Here is an 18,983-nt window from a genome sequence, read left to right on the forward strand (position 1 = left end):
GCGTGTTCAGGAGAACTGTCTAAGTGTAGAAGGTGATACAGAGATTATCAGTGCCAATATCAGAAAGTTATCACCTTCCTTTACAGTTCCCGGTATCTCTCCCCATTATTGAGAGGTACTGACACAATCCAAAAGGAAGACCAAAGGAGGTGAGGGAAGTGAGGGAGAGGATAGCAAAGATGGATGGCAGATGGGTAGGAAGGAGTTAAAATAATAAATCACCTTGGTTTTCACACTGGAGATTTTAAAAGCTGATCATTCACCATGATCAAGAGGATTACAGAGCTGTTCTTAAATCTTCCTGAAAATTTTTTCCCTTCCAAAGGGAGGTCTTCTCTTACCACCTGATTGTCATGGCTGGTAATCTGTAAGAAGTTACCCTAGGCACCACTGTCGAAACAATAATCTTGGCAACTGCACTGCCTGACTGAAGCGGTCAGTAAAGTGGCTTCAGCTTCCAAGTAATTTTCAAGAGGATTTCTGAACATTTTTCTGGGAAGTTTTAAGAGCTTGAAAAGGTAGATAAATCATCTGACAGGTGTTAGGTATATTTTACCAAAAATGGTTGCAAAGTGACAAAGCTGACTTGTACTAGAGAATAGACATTGTTCTAGCTGACATCACAATGTACTATGAGAAACACAGTATTCATTTACTCACTGGTCATTTTGTACCAAGAAATAATGGCAAGGGATCAAACAAAAAGAGCATAGTACTCCCTTGGGAAACATTATGTTCATGCTGTATTAAAATCACGTGTACAATGTGGCTTGACAGTTTGGACAGCTGCAATCAAACAGGGCTTTGTTAACAGAGGTTCATAGAAGAACCCTCCATGCTGGCAGTAGGGAAAAAGAGAGAGAGGAAAGATTATGAAATAACTGAGCATATTGTTGGTTTGTACTCTCAGAGTACAGACTGCTCCATGAGAGTGGTCAGACTCTTCTGCAAGAAAAAAAACCTTTCCAAATTAGCCTACGGTAGCAGCAAATACAGAAGATGGACATTCTTGGAAAATAAGTTACTCAACTCCAAAATGTTTTTCCAGAGAGCAGTAGCATCAGGCACAGTAGGCAGCCACAGGGAAGGTGTGACTTGCAGAGGACAGAATAAGGAAGTTCTATAAAGATACGAGCTTTTCATCTTGCTTTTTGTGGACAGCAAACTGGAAAGGTACCTACAGATAGCAAACTAGAGCTGTTGGTTGGCACTGATACTGAATGCAAACCCCAGTAGTCTGAATCAAAGATTGAGCCTACAGAGATAAGTAGTTTATCAGACTACTTTAGTCTTCTCTTTAAAGAGCATTGTCTAGATATCTTCAGTCTCCCATTCCCAAAAGATTATCAGATTCTACCCTGTAACCCCCTAGCACTGTGCTTGATGGCTGGGGAGAACACTGTACCACCTGGATTCCTAATTATTTTGGAGCAGAGAGCTATTAATGAAATTTAAAACTGAAATGTCAAAAAAAATCCACTAAGTAACTCCCTCCGAGATCTTGCAAGTGAAGAGAAATGAATCAAGAGGAAACAAAGATTAAGAAATCCCTTCGGTTCACCCTTTCATACTAAGCAACATAAACTCTAGATCACAATTTCCAGTTGAAAATACAGCGTGGAACAAGCTCTCCAGGTGCCTGCAAGGCAGACACAGAAAATATGTTGAGCAAGCAACAAATGGTGCATAGGAGTAATTTTAATTTACTACTTTTCTAGGAACTGCATCAGGTAGAAACATGCTCAGGTAGGCAGGTCTCAGATATGGGTCTTAACATCACCATGCTCTAGCTAGATAGCCTTGATCTGCTCAGGACCAGGTTCTGATCTCCTGATCAGCTGACTTAAAAAAACAAGTACAGCAGGGCACTCTGAAGTATCTAAAGATGAGCCTTCAAGCTACCATGGTCCTCAAGGCTATCAGGGACAGAAGCAGAGTTCATACAGAGGGATTCCTGCAGCTGGTGTTTGTGTATCCTTTATCCTTACACCCTGGAGGCTTGAATCCCAGCAAATGGAACATAGGAGAGGCAGATGATACAGCTGCTGGACACCAGGAATAATCCAACTCAATGGTGAATTCTGATATTAACACACCACCAGGTTCAGATTAAATTCTGAAGAGTAAAAAATTTAAAAGCTACAAAACCCCACCATAACTGAAGCAACATTCAATGGGACTCACAAAAAAAAAATTACAGAGTTAAGCTACCAAATCAAAACAAAGTAACATGACTTTAAAGGTTACCACACAACTCACATGGAACAGCAACAAAAAGCTCTAATTTAATCAAGTGGTTAATACAACATGCTACTGATTATGGACAGGAAGAGAAGCAAAGACAGGATTTCTTGTGTAGTCATCCAGGTTGAGGCAAAACAAAACAAACAACCCAAAATATGACATTATCTCATTTTTAGCATTTAGCATACATGCAAATTACTGAAAAATATATGCCTATTCATTTACCTGCATCCACTGCTGGACTGATTGTGTTCAGAGTTTGCAATCATCAGACTAAACGCATTTGAGCTTGAACTAGAAAAAGGAAAGAAAAAAGATTAATATTTGGAAACCTAACAAACAACTTTTAGTTAATTTTAGCTTTTTATTTTCCTATTAATGACTGGCTACCTAAAAAAAACAAACAAACAAAACAAAACAACAAAAGACCTCAAAACCCCAACCCCAAATTTTAAAAGCTTCTGCATGGTACAACAAATGGGCACTAAAGCTGTAAACATTTGTCTAAGAAGCATAGAATACCTTCCTTGAGCTGGAAAGGACCCATAAGGATAACTGAGTCCTATCACCCTGGTCCTCACAGGACCACTAGGGAGGTGGTTCTTAATATAGCTTTGCTCTGTACAATAAACTATTATTTAAAAGATTAAAATAGCATGGTTGTATCGTCACACAAGAATCAACTGACAGGTTTTGATATTCAACTACAGAAGTTGGTGTACAAGAAAATAAATAAATAAGGCAAGTTAAACACACAATGAGTAGAAAGATGCAAATGATGCTGACCATACAAACAGCAGAGACCTTTTCTTTATAAATTATATTACACAATTTACATCACATGAGAGTACAACTTAAGTAGCACACTCAGCTCTATGCTGAACAGGCTTTATATCTTAGTTATTATTCAGAAATATTGATTCAAATGAAAAAAGTCTTCAGGGGCAAAAATAAAAATGGAATGTATTTAATGATAGCTATTACCTTTTATGACAGTCTGAAGATTCCATGAGCATTGCTGAATCTTTCCCATTTTCATCAGATTCATGACCATGAGAGTCATGCCCACTTGAATAGTTTTCATTTGTGTCATTCCCACTGGAGTCATTTCCACTGGAATCATTTCCACTGGAATCATTTCCACTGGAGCCACTGCTCATTTCAATATCTTCCTGAAGAACTTCATGAGAGTGTTCAGGCTTTGCTTGAATTTCTGAATCTTCAGCAATCATCTGGCTATGGTTACTTGGAAGTCCAGAATAATCACTCATCTTCAGCTGCTCTTTTAAAGAGAATGACCGAAAAATGTTTCCACTGATACCAGGCTGCTGCTCAGGGTTCTGCTCCTCAGTGCTAGAGGAGAACCCCCAGAACTTGATAGAGTCCGTGGGACACTCATTAGAGACACTGTCAAGACCAAGAGCAAATCAAGCCATATTCAGAATTTTCCCTCTGTACAAGCTCTGTTTGGAAGTACAGATGCAAAAATCTGAGAAGGAAGGGAAGGAAGAAAAAAAATTACTTTCTTATTTGCCTTGCTGACAAACTGGAATTTGCACTGACTGAAGAAAGTAAAAATTGACATTCATGGTTAATATATTCAGCACTTAAATGGCGAAATGTTTCAGTTAAATTGAAAATCTCAAAATGTTTTATCATGAAAAGGGTATTTCTTTTTTAGTAAAAACCCACACAAAAAGAAAGTTGCATAAACATGGAAAAACTCCTTAAAAGTTCACATATTCCTTTGTTTTCTATTTTCCTACTTAATACTTGACAGTATTGCTACCTAGATTTGGATAATATGATTTTCAGTGAAACCATTCCACTGCCTTTCAGTTTACCTTGATAAAGAAAATACTACATTCAGACATCTGGACGCTGCTTAATTGGTTTGGAGGAAATTTGGATTGTTTTTCTGTTTTATATTGGGGGTTTTTTAAATACATCGTTTTGGGGGTTTTTTTCTTTTAAGATCAGTTGGGAGGGAACACTGCTATACTCTTCATGTTTGTCTTCGTACAAAAGCCATGTAGGTAGGCAGACAGAACATACAGTAGGAACAGGGAAACTAAGAATACAAACACACTTACTTACCACCACCAAAAATTCTAAGGCATGAATAACCCTGAGAATAATTTTGTCTACTGATTACCACTAATTTGGGGGGGGTATGATAAAAATTGCTTGGAAAAGTAAGGTTAAAACAAAAAAAAAAACCCCATATCCCTGCTTTTAAACCAAATTCTAATGCACCAGGCTCAAAAATCAAACTGTATACAGAGGTGAATCAAGGACAGACCAATACTGAAGTACCATCAAAAGAGAAGTACTGGAGAGCAGTTCAGCTTTATTAATTAAAAAATCATATTTAATCTGAGTCACATCCTCATCCATTTCAGCAACTCTGAGACAACAATAGTGTAAAACTATGAACTAAGATTCTCTTTTGAGAATCTCTGTTGCTTTCAAGACAACAGAACAATGTGTGTTCCTTTCTCTTTGTTCCTTTAAAATATTCAAGATTACACTTATTAACTAATAAACCTCTGACTGGAATAACAGTCAATAAAAAAATTCACAACCAAGTTTTGTTAATATTAACTACAGCAGTTTTGTTTTAAACACAAATAAATAAATATTTATATTTTTAAGAAAGACTGTCATTGAAAACATTCACAATAGCAATTTAAAACACACTATGATTCAACTTCCCCCAAAGCAACACCACATGGAAGCTATTTTCTTACCCTCCTAACTGATGTTTTTCCAGACATTTTACATTTTTTTTAGAGTTTTTCAGAAAACACTACTTGTCTCCTCATCAGGTCAAAATAATATGCAAGGTATCTGCTTTCATTTAAAAGTATAGTTTAAGGACATCCACTTAGGCTATCAGTAATGGTATAAAAATATAAATATTTTTTTTCCTTACGAGTTTATTCGCTAGTACTTTATTATAGGTGATAATAGAAAAACGCCTTTCAGTAGAGTAAAATATACTGACATTTCCCTCCCGCATGTATTCCCTTCAGGTACTTCAATCCAGATAAAACAGACATCCTGTTAGGCTGCTGTACTGAACACTACTATACAGGCACTGAATTACCCTTCAGTAGCTCTGACAGTTTTTTTCTGGACTAAGGTTAACCACTTTTGTCTTGAAAATTACATAACCAGACCATGCGATAAAAGAATATTTACTCTGAGACGAAACTGTAGGATTATGTCACAATGGCACATTCTCTGGTGGCCAATGATTAACTAGGTCAGATAGCTCATCTCTAATTTAGTCTCTGCGATAGAGCAAGCTCACACTTCCCCTTGCCTTCCTTAGGAGACCTTTGAGTGGAGCTCCATCGGCTCTGGCCATGCACTGCCCACGAGCCTCAGTGCCCAGCGCTGCCCATGCCAGGGGCTGCAGAGGCATGGCCTGTGCTCAGCCACGCCTGGCTGGGTGTGAGAGGAACCAAAACCACCAAGGAGAGCCAAGATGGAATGTGGCACAGGGAATGCCTGCATGGGCAGCACATGAGACAAACCTCCTGTTACTGCACAGGTGAGGAGGGCTCTATAAATGTGTTGATCCATTTGCACCCAGGAGATGCTCTGAACACTACTGCAAGTGCTGTGTAAATCAGAGCATGTCTGGGTAAATAACTGAAGCCGCTCTCAAAAGCCACTTCCCATGTGTCAGTTGTCTATTATTCCTCAGAGGACACTGTGGTTATACAGCTCTATGGAGAATTAGTGAGTAAAGGTAATTAACCCCACCATGATTGAAATGAAGCTTTCAGAAAAAAGGCACTCACAGCATCACCTTAAAGGAGGTCTGAGGTGTACAAACTTAAGACAAGAGCTAAAATTTCTCATACTATATTCTGTGCCCAAGGTTGGAGTTTCTTCCTGTTTTCCTGACAACATGCTACTTTGAAAGAGCTTTAGATACATGAGAAAAAATACTGCCCTGATCAAAACACCACTATCTGCTAGGAAATTATATGTTTTCTTTAGAGATAAGGGGAAAGAGCGCTCACAAAATAAAAAAAAATTTAAAAATAACAACTTTGGGCTGCTATATTTAATCCTATAAAGAAAACTATGTAAATCACTATTTATAGGTTTATAAACATGAACTACCAGAAAACAGACTTTCAGCATAGCCCTAAGTTCTGTGAAGATAATTAGCCCAGTATATATCACAGTAATGTGGTTTTAGTAAAACTGTGCTATTTATAGGAAGAGCAATGACTGTGCCACAGCTTTCCTACTCTGATGTAAATATTTTGTGTTTTAGTCTTTAGGCACGAGAAACCTCTTCTCCTGAATTCTGAAGCCAGAGAGGATTACATGTGCTGTAGAATTTCCAGCCATGAGAGCTGTTCACAAATGTTTCTTTGACACAACCCTTCCTTATTTTCCCAAAGTCTTTTCTGCAATCCTTGGAAGTTTAAGGGGCAATGAAAATGTGCCATTGCTAGCATGTAGAGTCTTACAGTTTGAAATTCTGAGTTATTAAACCACTGGTGACTAATTTTCTCCACCTCCAAATATCATCTATTGTCTCATCTCCTCCCTTCTTTCCCTGACACCCAGGCTAGCTTCTGCCAAGTATTTGTAGGAAACTTCATCAGTGTTTCCTTAGATGGGAGACAATTGTTCCCTAAGTAAATAAATAAACAAACAAATCTATATGCTATCCAATAATTTTTGAGGAATTTCCTGTAACTCCTGGAACAAGAGTTGATTGATTCAATGACAGTCAAGCTTTCAGGGTTTTAAAAAACATTTTTATTTTAAGCAGTGAGTACAGATTGAGAGAATTACCAACAGAAAAGAAAAAGATGCTGACCCTTAGGAGACACTACATGATTTTTTTTTTTTTTTCCTCTTGATACCTGGCAGAAATTTGTGTCAGGAAGCAATTCAGTCATGTCACTTCTGGTTCTAACTAACAACATGCCAGAGCTTCTGCAGCTTTGCCCACACCTAATAACTACATTAAAGTGACTAGAATTTGGATCCCAAGTACAATCACACCAGAAAAAAAAAAAAAAAAAAAGAGTATTCAAGTAATGGAGAAAACACAAGCTTGTCATCATTAAAGGTATGTTTCCAAATGAACTGGCTCAGCTTGAGCTGGAATGGGTTTTTTTGGCAAGACTGGAAGATTAACGTCACTGAAAGTCAGTCCTGCACAAAATTTCTTCTGTTTCAAAATCTCAAAAGCGTCAGTGCCAAAGGCACATACCAGAGTAAGGAATACAGAAGAGTAAAGAGGAAGGAACAAGAAAAATATTATGATAAACTTGCAAGAGCTTCTGAAGAAAAAGAAAGAGAGGCATTTCTAAAACAAGACTTTACTACTTTGGGGGAATCTTGGTGCTTTTTAAATTTATTATGCAATGTTAATATATGCCCTAACTTTGGAGACATTTTCTTAGAAGAAATTGGAATAACTGTGAAAAAAGCTCAGACTGGCAATAACCCTCCACCATGCTCTGCAATTTAGATAAGAAGTGATGCAGCTGGCTAGACTTCACTCTCAGCAGAGAAAAGACCTTTAAGTGGAACATCTGCATGCAGGCACCAGCACTGTGCAAACACTTCAGGTGCACAGCCGGTCAGACATCACAGAGAGATTAATTATCTTTGAAACTAATCTCAGGGAAAATAACATAATAAATTGCACATATTCATCCCACTCATATGCTTGAATAAATTCCCAATCACTAATGAAACAACACTGGAAGGCAAAAGCTTGCATGTTTTCCTTGTCTGAGGTTCTCTCCTGTTACCAGTTTGAGGAAGGCAATTACATCCCATCCCAAGTTCAGGAAGCGTCTGAACATGGAAACACAAAGAGCTCTTTTAGGTTTGATCTTGCAAGAAGCCAGGTTTTTCTTTATTTTTTTGTCCATCTTTCTAAACTTTTAACAGATATTGTCTATTTTGACTCTATAAATAAAAACTTTTAAAATATTAAATTGGCACCAGTTAAGCTTGATTTTAAGGGAACTGGCTCACAAAAAACCATTCTATTCATTCTGGCAAAGACTAGAGCTTGCTAAGATCCTGATGCAGTGTGTCAAAGACACCATAATTCCACTGAGCACTAAGGACAAACATAGGCATTGACTTGCCAGGTTAGATATACAGCAAATGTCTTCTGGTTATTCATTACCCAGAGTTACTCCTTTATCCTGCAGTAAGACAAAGGAAACAGCCAGAACTTTAACACCACCAAAAAACCACACTAAAATATGTATAGACAAATGCTGAAAGTAGTAACTGAGCTTCTGCTTTTGAAAAACACCCTTAAGAAGGGTTGTAGAACACCAAGGAGGCAGATTTCTTCTGAAACCATAACTTTAAACCCAAAAATCTTGTTTCAGCAGAGATCTGGTTATATTCAGAGAATGGATTTTTCCAGATTTCTTTTCACACAACAACTGTGTTTAGTACCGGCATATAAAGGATGAGAAACTAACAATCCAGAGTCAAAAATCATCCAATTCAAGAACTGAGTAAGATCTAATGATTTGAGTCTAAATTTGCAACTACTATCAACTTACCAATATTCCCAACAAAGCAAGAGCCACAGTATAGTTTTTGACTACAGATATGTAAATATTCGGTACTATTAACTGTACTGGCACCTATGGGAGATGTTCCTGATGGTCAAGATTAAATTTTACTGAAGATCTTGTCAACAAGAAGGGCTTCCACATGTCTTCTGGATTTTCGTTTTGCAAAATTACAAAAGTTTTCTTATTTAGATGACAAATAACTAGCAAGGGTTTATCATATCATGCAATTTCAGAGATAACTGAAAATTAATATCTACAATGAATGCATTCTCCCTGTGCAATTAGACAATAATTAAATGCTTGGTAGTCGAAAAATGTTACAAGAAAATGTTGGAAAACAAACAATAATCCAAAAAGTGACTTGTTCAACTGTGCACCTTCACCAACATTGAGAGCTTCATGTTTCCCTAGCACAAACAATTAACAGACTACCTTCACTAGGACATTTTCTAAGAAGAGGGGAAAGAAAAAGATGGCAATATTCTCAGACTGTAAGAAACAATAACAAAGATGCTCAATAATTTCTTCCAAGATATTTTTACTAAAAAAAGAAAAGGAACTTTTCTACTAGATTACTTATCTCACTTCAAGTAATCATGAACAAGTTTTGCTCTTTTACTAAACAAGCAATGAGATGCAATTCAATTTTCTACTTATGTCAATAAAATTATTAGTATACCACAAATGCTCCCATAAAATCTGAATTTCACAACTTTTTGATACAGATTCAACCTTCAGTTCGAGAAAACCCTGAACACAAGACTGTTATTTAGATAAGAGTTACTAATAGCTTTATACAGGTCATCCTCATTAACCACTGCTTTCAGCTGCCACTTTACAAAGGGAACTGATCAAGACACAGCCCTGTTCCAGAGCTGTCCAAGTGCCACCCTGAATTCACAGCAGCACCTATACAGGAAGAAGCTGGCATCAGATCAGGGCCCACAGTGACGATGCTTCCAACTAGATTGTTTCCTCACTGAAGAAACTCAAACCTGAATTTAAGAATAAGTACGGTTTTAGGCTAAAAATGTTTTAGCTTCAACTAAGGTAACTCCCAGTTTATACCCAAAATATTGTTCAGAATTAATACATATATATGACTTTAAACTCCAGTTTAAAGATAACACAAACACAGAACAATATATTTTCTGCATAAGCTCTAGAGGGGCAGGAGGGGAATCATCTTTCTACTAGCATGAATCATAATAATTATGTGTGTTTCTTACCTGTTTTTTCTACGAAAAGGTGGCAAAAGTGTTTATCAAGCTCCCTCCCAGCTAGCATCAAAAGCATGAGGTGCCTAGGTCCAGAGTCTCCCACATGCATTTAATTCTTGTCTCATCCTCTTCTACTGGAAATCTTTGACCATTACAGAGTCCGGACACCTCTATAACTATAAAATATAAAAGAAATACCTGGGCCCCCCAACAGTGTCCTCTTCAAACAGATACCAGAGAGATGCTCACAGCTATGTCACGCCTATGCAGATAAATGTTGGTTAAACATGAAACTGTCATACAGCAGAGAAACAAGACACAAATTTGCATTTTAAACACTTTTGCTCTGAAACAAGATCTTAAAGAGTTTAAAAGTAATAGCATCCTCTGGACTAGATAAAATAACCCTTCGGATTCACAATCAGAGTGGTATCATACTATGTACAGTCTGCATGGGCTGACACAGCCACTGAGAACACAGGGCTGGCCTCCCCAGTAGGGCACAGAGCCAAATGCCTGATGTGGTCAGCAGGAGTTCCAAGTGCTTATCAAGTTTGGTTACGATATCATTTTATGACCCTATATCACTTATAGGATTGGTAAGAGCATTAAAGATTTTACCTTTACAAAATTTCAGTTACAAAATTTCAATTCACATAATGGTTGAGATCAAAAGAGACTTCTGGAGGTACCTTGTCCAACTCTCTGTTCAGGCAGAGTCACCTAGAGCAGGCTGCTCAGGACCACCAACAGATGACTTTTGGGTATCTCCAAAAATGGATATTCCATAGTCTCTCTGGTCAATCTGTTCCAGTGCTCACTCACTCTCACAGTAAAAACAGGTGGTTTTTTTATGGTCAGAAGTCTGTACTAGTGAAGTCCATTAACACTATTATTCTTCCTAATAAAAACAGTTTCTCAAGAGAGCCACTGGGAATTTTGATGAAAATTAAAAAAAACCTCAAAGTTCTTCTAGCAAGTCTAGGAAACTAAGTCTGTTGGTGCATGCCACTGCCATGTAGCACAAAGAAATGGTAGAATAGAAATCAGAAGTTCAGAAGACCAACATTTGTGTGGCAGACAATTACATCATTTTAAATGCTTCATCTGAATATGCAGAAGAAATGTTTGGAACAGTGTTCAAATCCCAAGCTAACCACTCTGGAAGACAGCCCATGCTAACATGCCTTAATTTAACATGCTGCACGTCTACCAACTGTTAAAAGTACATTTGTGTTGGCCAGACTAAAGGAAGAATTTATTCACAACATTCCATCCTGCATAACATTGTGAAGCCAATACAAGTTCTAAAATATTCGTATTATGATATAAATCTGTTTGTGTTGGTTCTTTAAATGTTTTGTTTCTGTTTTTATCATAAATTGATAATTCAGGATTTAAATTATAGGCTTTATCTCTGACCACAAGAAGCATTAGAAATTGCTGTATCCAGAACTACTTGCAGATTTCACAGTTTTTAGCCTGGATGTTGAAAATGTGGAATGTCTTTCAGCACCAGTTAAATCCTTGTTTAAAGACAGTTCTTGCAATTCCTTTACACTAACTCAACTCCCTGTAAAATTTTCAATTAAAAAAAGTAAAAGAGGTTTAAAAAAGTCTAGTATATATTTGAAGATATAGTCACAGTAGCAGCATGTACCATTTTAATTGTGTATCATATTGGTTTCATTTATTAAACACATTTAGGAAGACATTAAAACATTAAGTATAATCCTTGTAAACTACTAAAAATTCTCATGATAAGCTGTTCTACAATTTAAGGGAAAGTAAGACAAATTACACCAAAAGGATTTTTATCTGAAACAAAATGCCTGGTTTGAATGACTTGTATTTAAACAATCTGAACAGAATTAGGGGCAGCAAATTCTACTTGTTTTCTATTATTTTTCAGAGGAAATGTACAGGTGATTCAATATGCCCAAGACCCAAAGCACTAAAAGAGTTCATCTACAGCTGGCATCTCCAATAAGGTCTTTTCCACATAAGAAAGTCTAATTTTTTCAGTTTACAAAGAAGACAGAACTTGTGACATTTCCTCATTTCCTCCCATACTGATATATATCTATTCTAAGCACAGAAGACTTCAAATATTATAAAAGAGTGAAAAACTTGCTGTAGGGAACACACCTGTGATACAGGATGCAAACCAAGTTGAACCAGGTTCACTTTCTGCAGAGAACTGAAGTCACACCTGCAGCATTGAAAAGAGAATGCCAGCTTTTAGAACCTATTCAGATCACATTTTCCAGCCATAGAAAACCAGGTTTGTTTGGGTTTTTTTCTCAATCATTTAGACTAAACAGACATTGTGGTGTTAATCCTCAAAATCTCAGTTACAATTCCATGGGTATTGCAATATTACAGTACTATCCAGATCAGCTATCTTTCCTGTCTAGGGCCAATACTGTCGCATCATCAGATCACATTTAATGAAAGCACATTATAAATTTTCATTGCATCACAGATTACATTCCTCCACCATTCTCTTTTAATTATGCTTCCTTTTTTTGCTCCAATAACCATCAACTTTTCTTCATTTTCAAAGCAGAGCACAACTGACCAAATAATACTGTTGGAAGCTATGACCTGCTTTTTTAAATTCAAGTTTAGGAGCACAATATTTTCCCTTTTCTTCCTGAGCTACCATCCTGATTATCTAAGTAACAGTAAGTACTTGGTTTTCTGGACCCCAAAATTTTCCTCATGATTGAAAGTTCCTTAACACCTGCAAGAGCAATCCAAAAAATGGAAGCTATTAATCAACATCTGCACAGCTCACAATGCAGACGCAGCACTTGATACTGACATTACACTAAATTTCAGTTTCATAAAGGTTTAGAGAAGCCACAGCATTTCCATGTACTTCATGATCCGTGCAACAGGTCTTCAGAAATGTAGAGCCCTGAAGATCTCTATTTTTGGGCATTCTGACACTACATCTCAAAGGAAGTACAGAAAAGAGCAATAACAAAGTCACAGAGACACCTCCCACCCTCCCAAGTTCAGACTCATTAAGAAAGAACTGATATTACAAATCACTTTCTCAGGTACAGCATAAAACACTCACCTTAATGAATGTACTAATCATGATCTTTCCAAATCTCCAAGTGTCAACAATATATTCCTATTAAAAAAAAAAAATCAAGTTTTATAAGCAAGAAAAAAATTATTGCAAAAGATAAATCAAGTCCATTTCATAATGCAATACAAGTCCAACCATGCAAAATATGTCTTCCACAGATGAAGAACAATTATAAAGACTACAATACAAGATGAGAGGAAATGCAAGAAATTTTACTGATAAAAGTATTTATTATTGTAATCTAACTTCTACATTGGTTCCTTGAGCAATGCACAGAATAACTATCCACTGAATTATCTTCCTTTTATAAACACAAGAAACCCCTCCAAATTCTCATTTCTGCCAGACCAGAAATAAACTTTATTTTACCCTTTCAGGTAATTATGCCTCGTGCTATTAAACCCACCACCTGTGCTCAAGACTCCATAGTGGATCTGAACTGATCATCCCGAAGAGCTAACAGAAACCACCTCTCAAATTCATTCTTTCACCTTGAACAAGAGACTTGGCCCACAGCCAAATTTAATTGCCAAGAGGTTGTGTATTTGCAATAAAAAAAAAGCAGCCTGTGCTGAGACATCTTGTAAAGACACTAAACACCATCTCCTTCACATGCCCCATGCTAATTTCTAGACATCCTTCCTTCCAGCTTCCAGTCTTTGAAAAAGTGCCTTCTTAAAGGTAAATAAAAATTACTTGTATGCAAGTGTGAATTTAAAAAAACACCTTATTTTCTTTGTAACGAGAAAATGCTCTTCTCTTCCTGAGTGGAACTGGAGAGACAATTAAGCACATCCATAGCCAGAACTCTAATATTTGCATGTCAACTCTCACCCTTTTTGAAAAAAAGGACAAAAATGATACATTTGAGGTTGTCAAGTGTTGTCACAGAAGGGAGGGAAAAATTATCATGTCCCACCATGCAGTCATATATTTCACCTTTCTTATAGGTGAAACTGGATTTACAAGTATCTCAATACCATATATCAGCTTTAATATTTGTTAACATCCTGTGGGATACACATCATAAGGTCACCCCAAGACACATCCCCATTAAGCAGTATATTTGTGTGTCTACTACTCCTCTCCTTTAAGAAAAAGGACACACTTTTCACCATGGGGTATTACATTTACAGTAGCTCCAGGTTAATGCTACTCTTTAGACATTCCTGTTGTTCACATCCATTTTGCTGTTCAAAATTTCAGTCAGAATGAAAGTCCCTTTCTGGAGAATACAGTGCCAAATAAATTCTTGTTCCCATCGCATCAATAATACACTCCAAAAAGCGCAGCAACCTAACAAACACGATGTACTTGTCCTAGGAGTTGGATGTATTACTGAAATAAGAGCTCAAGTCACGGAAGAACCCATGGCAGAGATGTAATTGAAATCAAGTAAGTGCTTTATATACTGAAGATATTTGTACAATTAAAGAAACTAAGCAGAAACATAAAAGTACATGTAATAAGGTCAAGCACAAAAACTGTACTAAAATACAAAAGCTGGAAGGAATAAGGAGGATAGGAAATGAAATCAAGAAAAAAGAAAAGTACTGGACATCCTCACCACTTCATCTTGTCTCCCTAAGCTTCAATTACAATAAATTGCAGGTGTTATTTAACAGTGAAGTGCCTCTGTTTCAGGACAGAATGTTAGAAAGGCAGTGTAGCTTTGGTTCTACTTTTTCAAAGTCAGTTCTACTTAAAAAAAGCCATCTATACAAGGAAATCTCAGCCCACCTCTAACTATTCCACCTATAAGAAAAATCAAGCATTAAAAATTACTGTGGTACCTCAAAAACAGGTGGACGCAAACTAAAGTCTTTCCCAGACATTTTAGCATACAGATGAGGTTTCTTTCCCAGCATCACATCCTGTCAGGATCAACACTGGTACTGCTTGCCCTGAACTTCCGCAGCCTGCTCACACCATCTGCAGAATCCCCTCATCCTCTTGCCCCAAGAAATGTTTTCTGTGTATTTCAGTCCACTTGTGTAAACAGCATGTTGAGTCACTACCCCTTCATCATCCTCAATAAAATTTTCCTTCCTATTGGGAGAAAATGAAGGAAAAATGAAAACCATATTCCATTATTATATATATTGAAGAAGGTACATTTAGCCTCGCTTCTGATTGTGTTCTACAAGCAAAGTTGTCTAAATCAGACTACCAAAAAACATCAGAGAAATCATAAGGCTCCTCTAGGACTACCACACACTACTTCAGCAGCAGTTCACCAGTAGCTGAGAACATCTGTACAAAAACTTCTTGACTTTACAAAACCTTTCACACACACAAATTCTCATAACATCCCTTATATAGGTGGATAAGCAGGAAAAACATGCACTTCAGAACCACTTCCTGTACAACTTGCATGAAACTCAGTATATTGCTGCTGTCCCTTAGCAACTCCTCAAGAGGGACAGAGGACCAAGTAAGAGGATTCTGTACTGGTGCAAGTCCAGTGCAGGCATTCAGACAAAGACCCCATCTACACTTCAATGTAACCCTAGAAATACAAACCAGTGGCACAGAAGCCTGGCCTGCCCATGTCCCAGCACTGCTGGCAGGCAGAGTACAAGCAGGCTGCACAAGCGTGCCTGGTGATGTACTAAGCCACTTAGCAGAGCATCAGATCACAGCATGGACACCCAGGCATGTGGAGTCCCACGTGTTCGGGTGCCTGCCTACTACACATGGCTGCTGGCTCCCTGGCAGCATGAACAGAACTGCTCAAAGAGTCACTTCAAAGCTCGCCACACGCTTTGCAGACATACTCAAATCATCTGACCCTTCTTCATTCTGGTCTTCCCTGCCATGCTGTTTCACAAAAGCAGCCCAGGGCCACAAGAAATCCCAGCAACAGGTAGCAAAACCATCACCCTCTGAAGTGTGGTTTTGACTGCTACCTTCTCATTTCCCATGTCCTTTAAACATACTTCACAGAAAGAAGGACGTTGCCTAAAACTAAAAAGAAACACCCTCATCCCCTCTCAAAGAAAGCTCTAAGTGTCAGAAGGCAGAGCTGTTCTTCGCTAAGCAACAGTGTTACCAGTCTGACCCCGACAGCAGTGGTTAAGTTTAAGGCAGCAGTTCGAGCAGGAAAGCAGACGGACACTTTTTACACAGGACACAAAACAGCAGCTGCATTTCTTTCAAGACCAACATTTTCTGCATCCAACCTCATCCATAACCAAAAGAACAAGTAAGAGCCCTTTTGAGTAACACAATAGTATCACAAAGAATAATACAGGTATTGACTCCTTTGCTGTTCAGTGCTTGACAATCTAAGTTAACATAAAGAATATTTAAGCAGTTTCAAACTTGCACTACAGGGATATAACTGAATGTGGAAAGTATGAATGCAGTAAGACAATCCAGTTAAAAATCTCTATAATCCACCATCCTCACAGAGGAATTCTAGGCCATGCAATCAAAACCAGAGAAAAAAATTCCTTTTCAGAAACACCTGATTATCTAATAATTATGATGTGGTAATGTTAGGAGTACAATACAGTGTCTACAGGACATTCATGCCAACTATTACACAAGGCCTTGCTAAGAACATGACGTTCCTTTCAACACAGGCCAACCATAGCAACCCTATAGAAAACACTACAGTTGATCTAGACTAGTGATAATTTACTTGTTCTACTGGCTACTGGTAATCTTCTTGCTTTTAAACCACAAGAAATACACCTCATCCCATGGTAACTTGCTCATTTCCTTATACTTTGAGGGGTTAAAAAAAGATTTTCTGCTGTAAAGCATATTCTTATACTGTAAAGATGTTAGAGAAATAAGGGTGTGGCAAGAACCCAGGAAAAAGAAAACTGTTTATCAGTCTGTATCTAAGCCAAATACTTCCTGGTCATAATAAACGTCTGAAGTAGAAGAAACATCCAGAACTCTACTGCCAATCACTTTCGCCACTTCACCCTATTCTCATACTTTGAGACTAAACTCCATCAACATCTCAGTTTACTAAAGGCTTATTACTTTAAGAATGTATTGTTCAGGGAGAGGCTCGAGTAAGTTTATCAAATAAACTGTGCTGTTACAGACTTTAATCTTATGACTGGAGGAAGAAAAAGTAGAGAAGGTATTATGCCAAGAACATGCTGTCTCTTTAATGCCTCTCTGTGGAAATCCAAAATGAATAAGCGTAAACTGTAAAAATGAAGATTACTTAGATTTTCACAGACAGAATTTGTCTGCTAAAGTAAATATAGGAAGTCTATAACAAGTCCCACCAACTGACAAATAAACAAAAATTCCAGCAAAACCATGCAGTCTTTGAATTATAAATTAAACCAAAAACTTGCCAAATCTGAAGATGTGCACAAAGGCCAAAAACCTGTTTTCCATGCCTTTGCCTTCTGAACTACATCAAGCCAAATCACTTCTTCACAGGACAGGCCATGTTCTTTCACAGCACAGTGTTTGACATTTATGACACCCAGCTTTCCTTTCACCTTGAAATGGCCAAAAACTCACCAAAACCTGAAGGGTATTACTTTTTTTCTTCTCTAGGCCAAAGGCCATCTCTTTTCCTCTATGCGTTACTAGTGAGGTAAGCAACCTCCACAGTCCAGAATCAGGACTCCACGCCTCAGGACAGTGTCGTCATCACAAGACTAACATCTAGCTTTGCATGGAGCGAGGACACAGTCCAGTTCTCCAGTGAAACTTCCTCACTTTGCAGAAATAATGCAAGTTTCAGAGACAAAGGCAAAACAGAAAGCTCACAAAAGCACACAAACATGTACAAGCATAAGCAAGAAGGAACTTGATGTTACAGTGCAACAATGTGGGCACTCTCCGTAACACCAATCAAACTGTGGCTGAAACAATACTGGCAACTCGGAAGGGTTTCTCACCATACTAATCAGGTTTTTACTGTACTTTTGACTTACTCTTACCACTAGAATCGTTACAGAATTTCCACTTTTTTCCCTTTACTTGTGTTAACTGTTCAATCTCAGATGTCCAAGACAATAAATCTCAGACTCTTACATTTGGAAAAGATGCAAGCTTACAAGAAAGACGGACAAAGACTTTTTATCAGGGCATGTAGTGACAAGATGAGAGGCAATAGTTTGAAATTGCAAGAGGGTAGATGTAGATTGGACCTAGGCACGAAACAGTTGGACTTAATGATCTCAGAGGTCTTTTCCATACTTAATGATTCTGTTTCTTCAAGATCCTTCAATGCACTGTCTCAGCCAAGTTACTTTTTCACTGGAATACACTTGCAAAGCACTATAGTTTCCAAGTACCTGAGACTTCATACCGACCTCCTGGGGGGCCTTTATAAGCTCCTATAGTGCACAGAGAAATGCTGTCCCGTATCCTACCCTATTATGGAAAGTCAAATGTAAAGCATCAGCTTGACTATTACTATGCTGCTCATCTATTTGCATGAAACTGTACTTACATAAAGTGTTTTGTAATCATGCATGTAATAGTATGCACCTATTGTGAATACATTGTGAACAGCAGCACAAGCACACCGTCTCAAGGAACAGAGTGTCCTTATAATTACAGGCAATACAAAAACCCAAACGGACAGCACCTGTTGCCTACTCTACCTGTAGCTCACGCATCTCAGTAGCGCTAAGATTCTGTTACTCACTGCCACACAGCCCCTCACGTAAAGCATCCCGCCCGGCCGGTGGGATCCAGCACTGTCCCCGCGCGGGGCGGGCGCGGAGTGGGGCCCGCGGTGCCGCTTACTGCCCCGGGACACGCGTGCTCTCCGTCGGTGTCCCCGGCTCCCTGTCCGCCCCCCACACTGACGTGGTCGCAGCCCGTGGCCAGCAGGGA

The 18,983-nt window shown here is 38.1% G+C and overlaps 1 protein-coding gene across 6 annotated transcripts in view; it reads right to left on the reverse strand.

Annotated features, from left to right (window-relative positions):
* PER2 (period circadian clock 2) overlaps nt 1-13,205 on the reverse strand; it is a 39,510-nt gene extending 26,305 nt beyond the window's left edge. Inside the window, exons 1-5 of one of the 6 annotated variants that reach the window (XM_017728828.1) lie at nt 13,143-13,205; nt 12,203-12,266; nt 10,064-10,224; nt 3,229-3,733; nt 2,470-2,538 (exon numbers count right to left, since the gene is read on the reverse strand). In XM_017728828.1, coding sequence (XP_017584317.1) covers nt 2,470-2,538; nt 3,229-3,515 — 356 coding nt within the window. In that variant the 5' untranslated portion in view covers nt 3,516-3,733; nt 10,064-10,224; nt 12,203-12,266; nt 13,143-13,205. Of the gene's footprint in view, nt 1-2,469; nt 2,539-3,228; nt 3,734-10,063; nt 12,267-13,142 lie in introns of all 6 variants that reach the window. The other 5 variants (XM_017728829.1, XM_017728831.1, XM_017728827.1 and 2 more) reach the window with 5 other exon arrangements.
* Between the last annotated feature and the right edge of the window lie 5,778 nt (nt 13,206-18,983).

Source organism: Corvus brachyrhynchos, unplaced genomic scaffold, assembly GCF_000691975.1.
Source record: "Corvus brachyrhynchos isolate BGI_N302 unplaced genomic scaffold, ASM69197v1 scaffold223, whole genome shotgun sequence".
Classification (NCBI taxonomy): Eukaryota; Metazoa; Chordata; class Aves; order Passeriformes; family Corvidae; genus Corvus; species Corvus brachyrhynchos.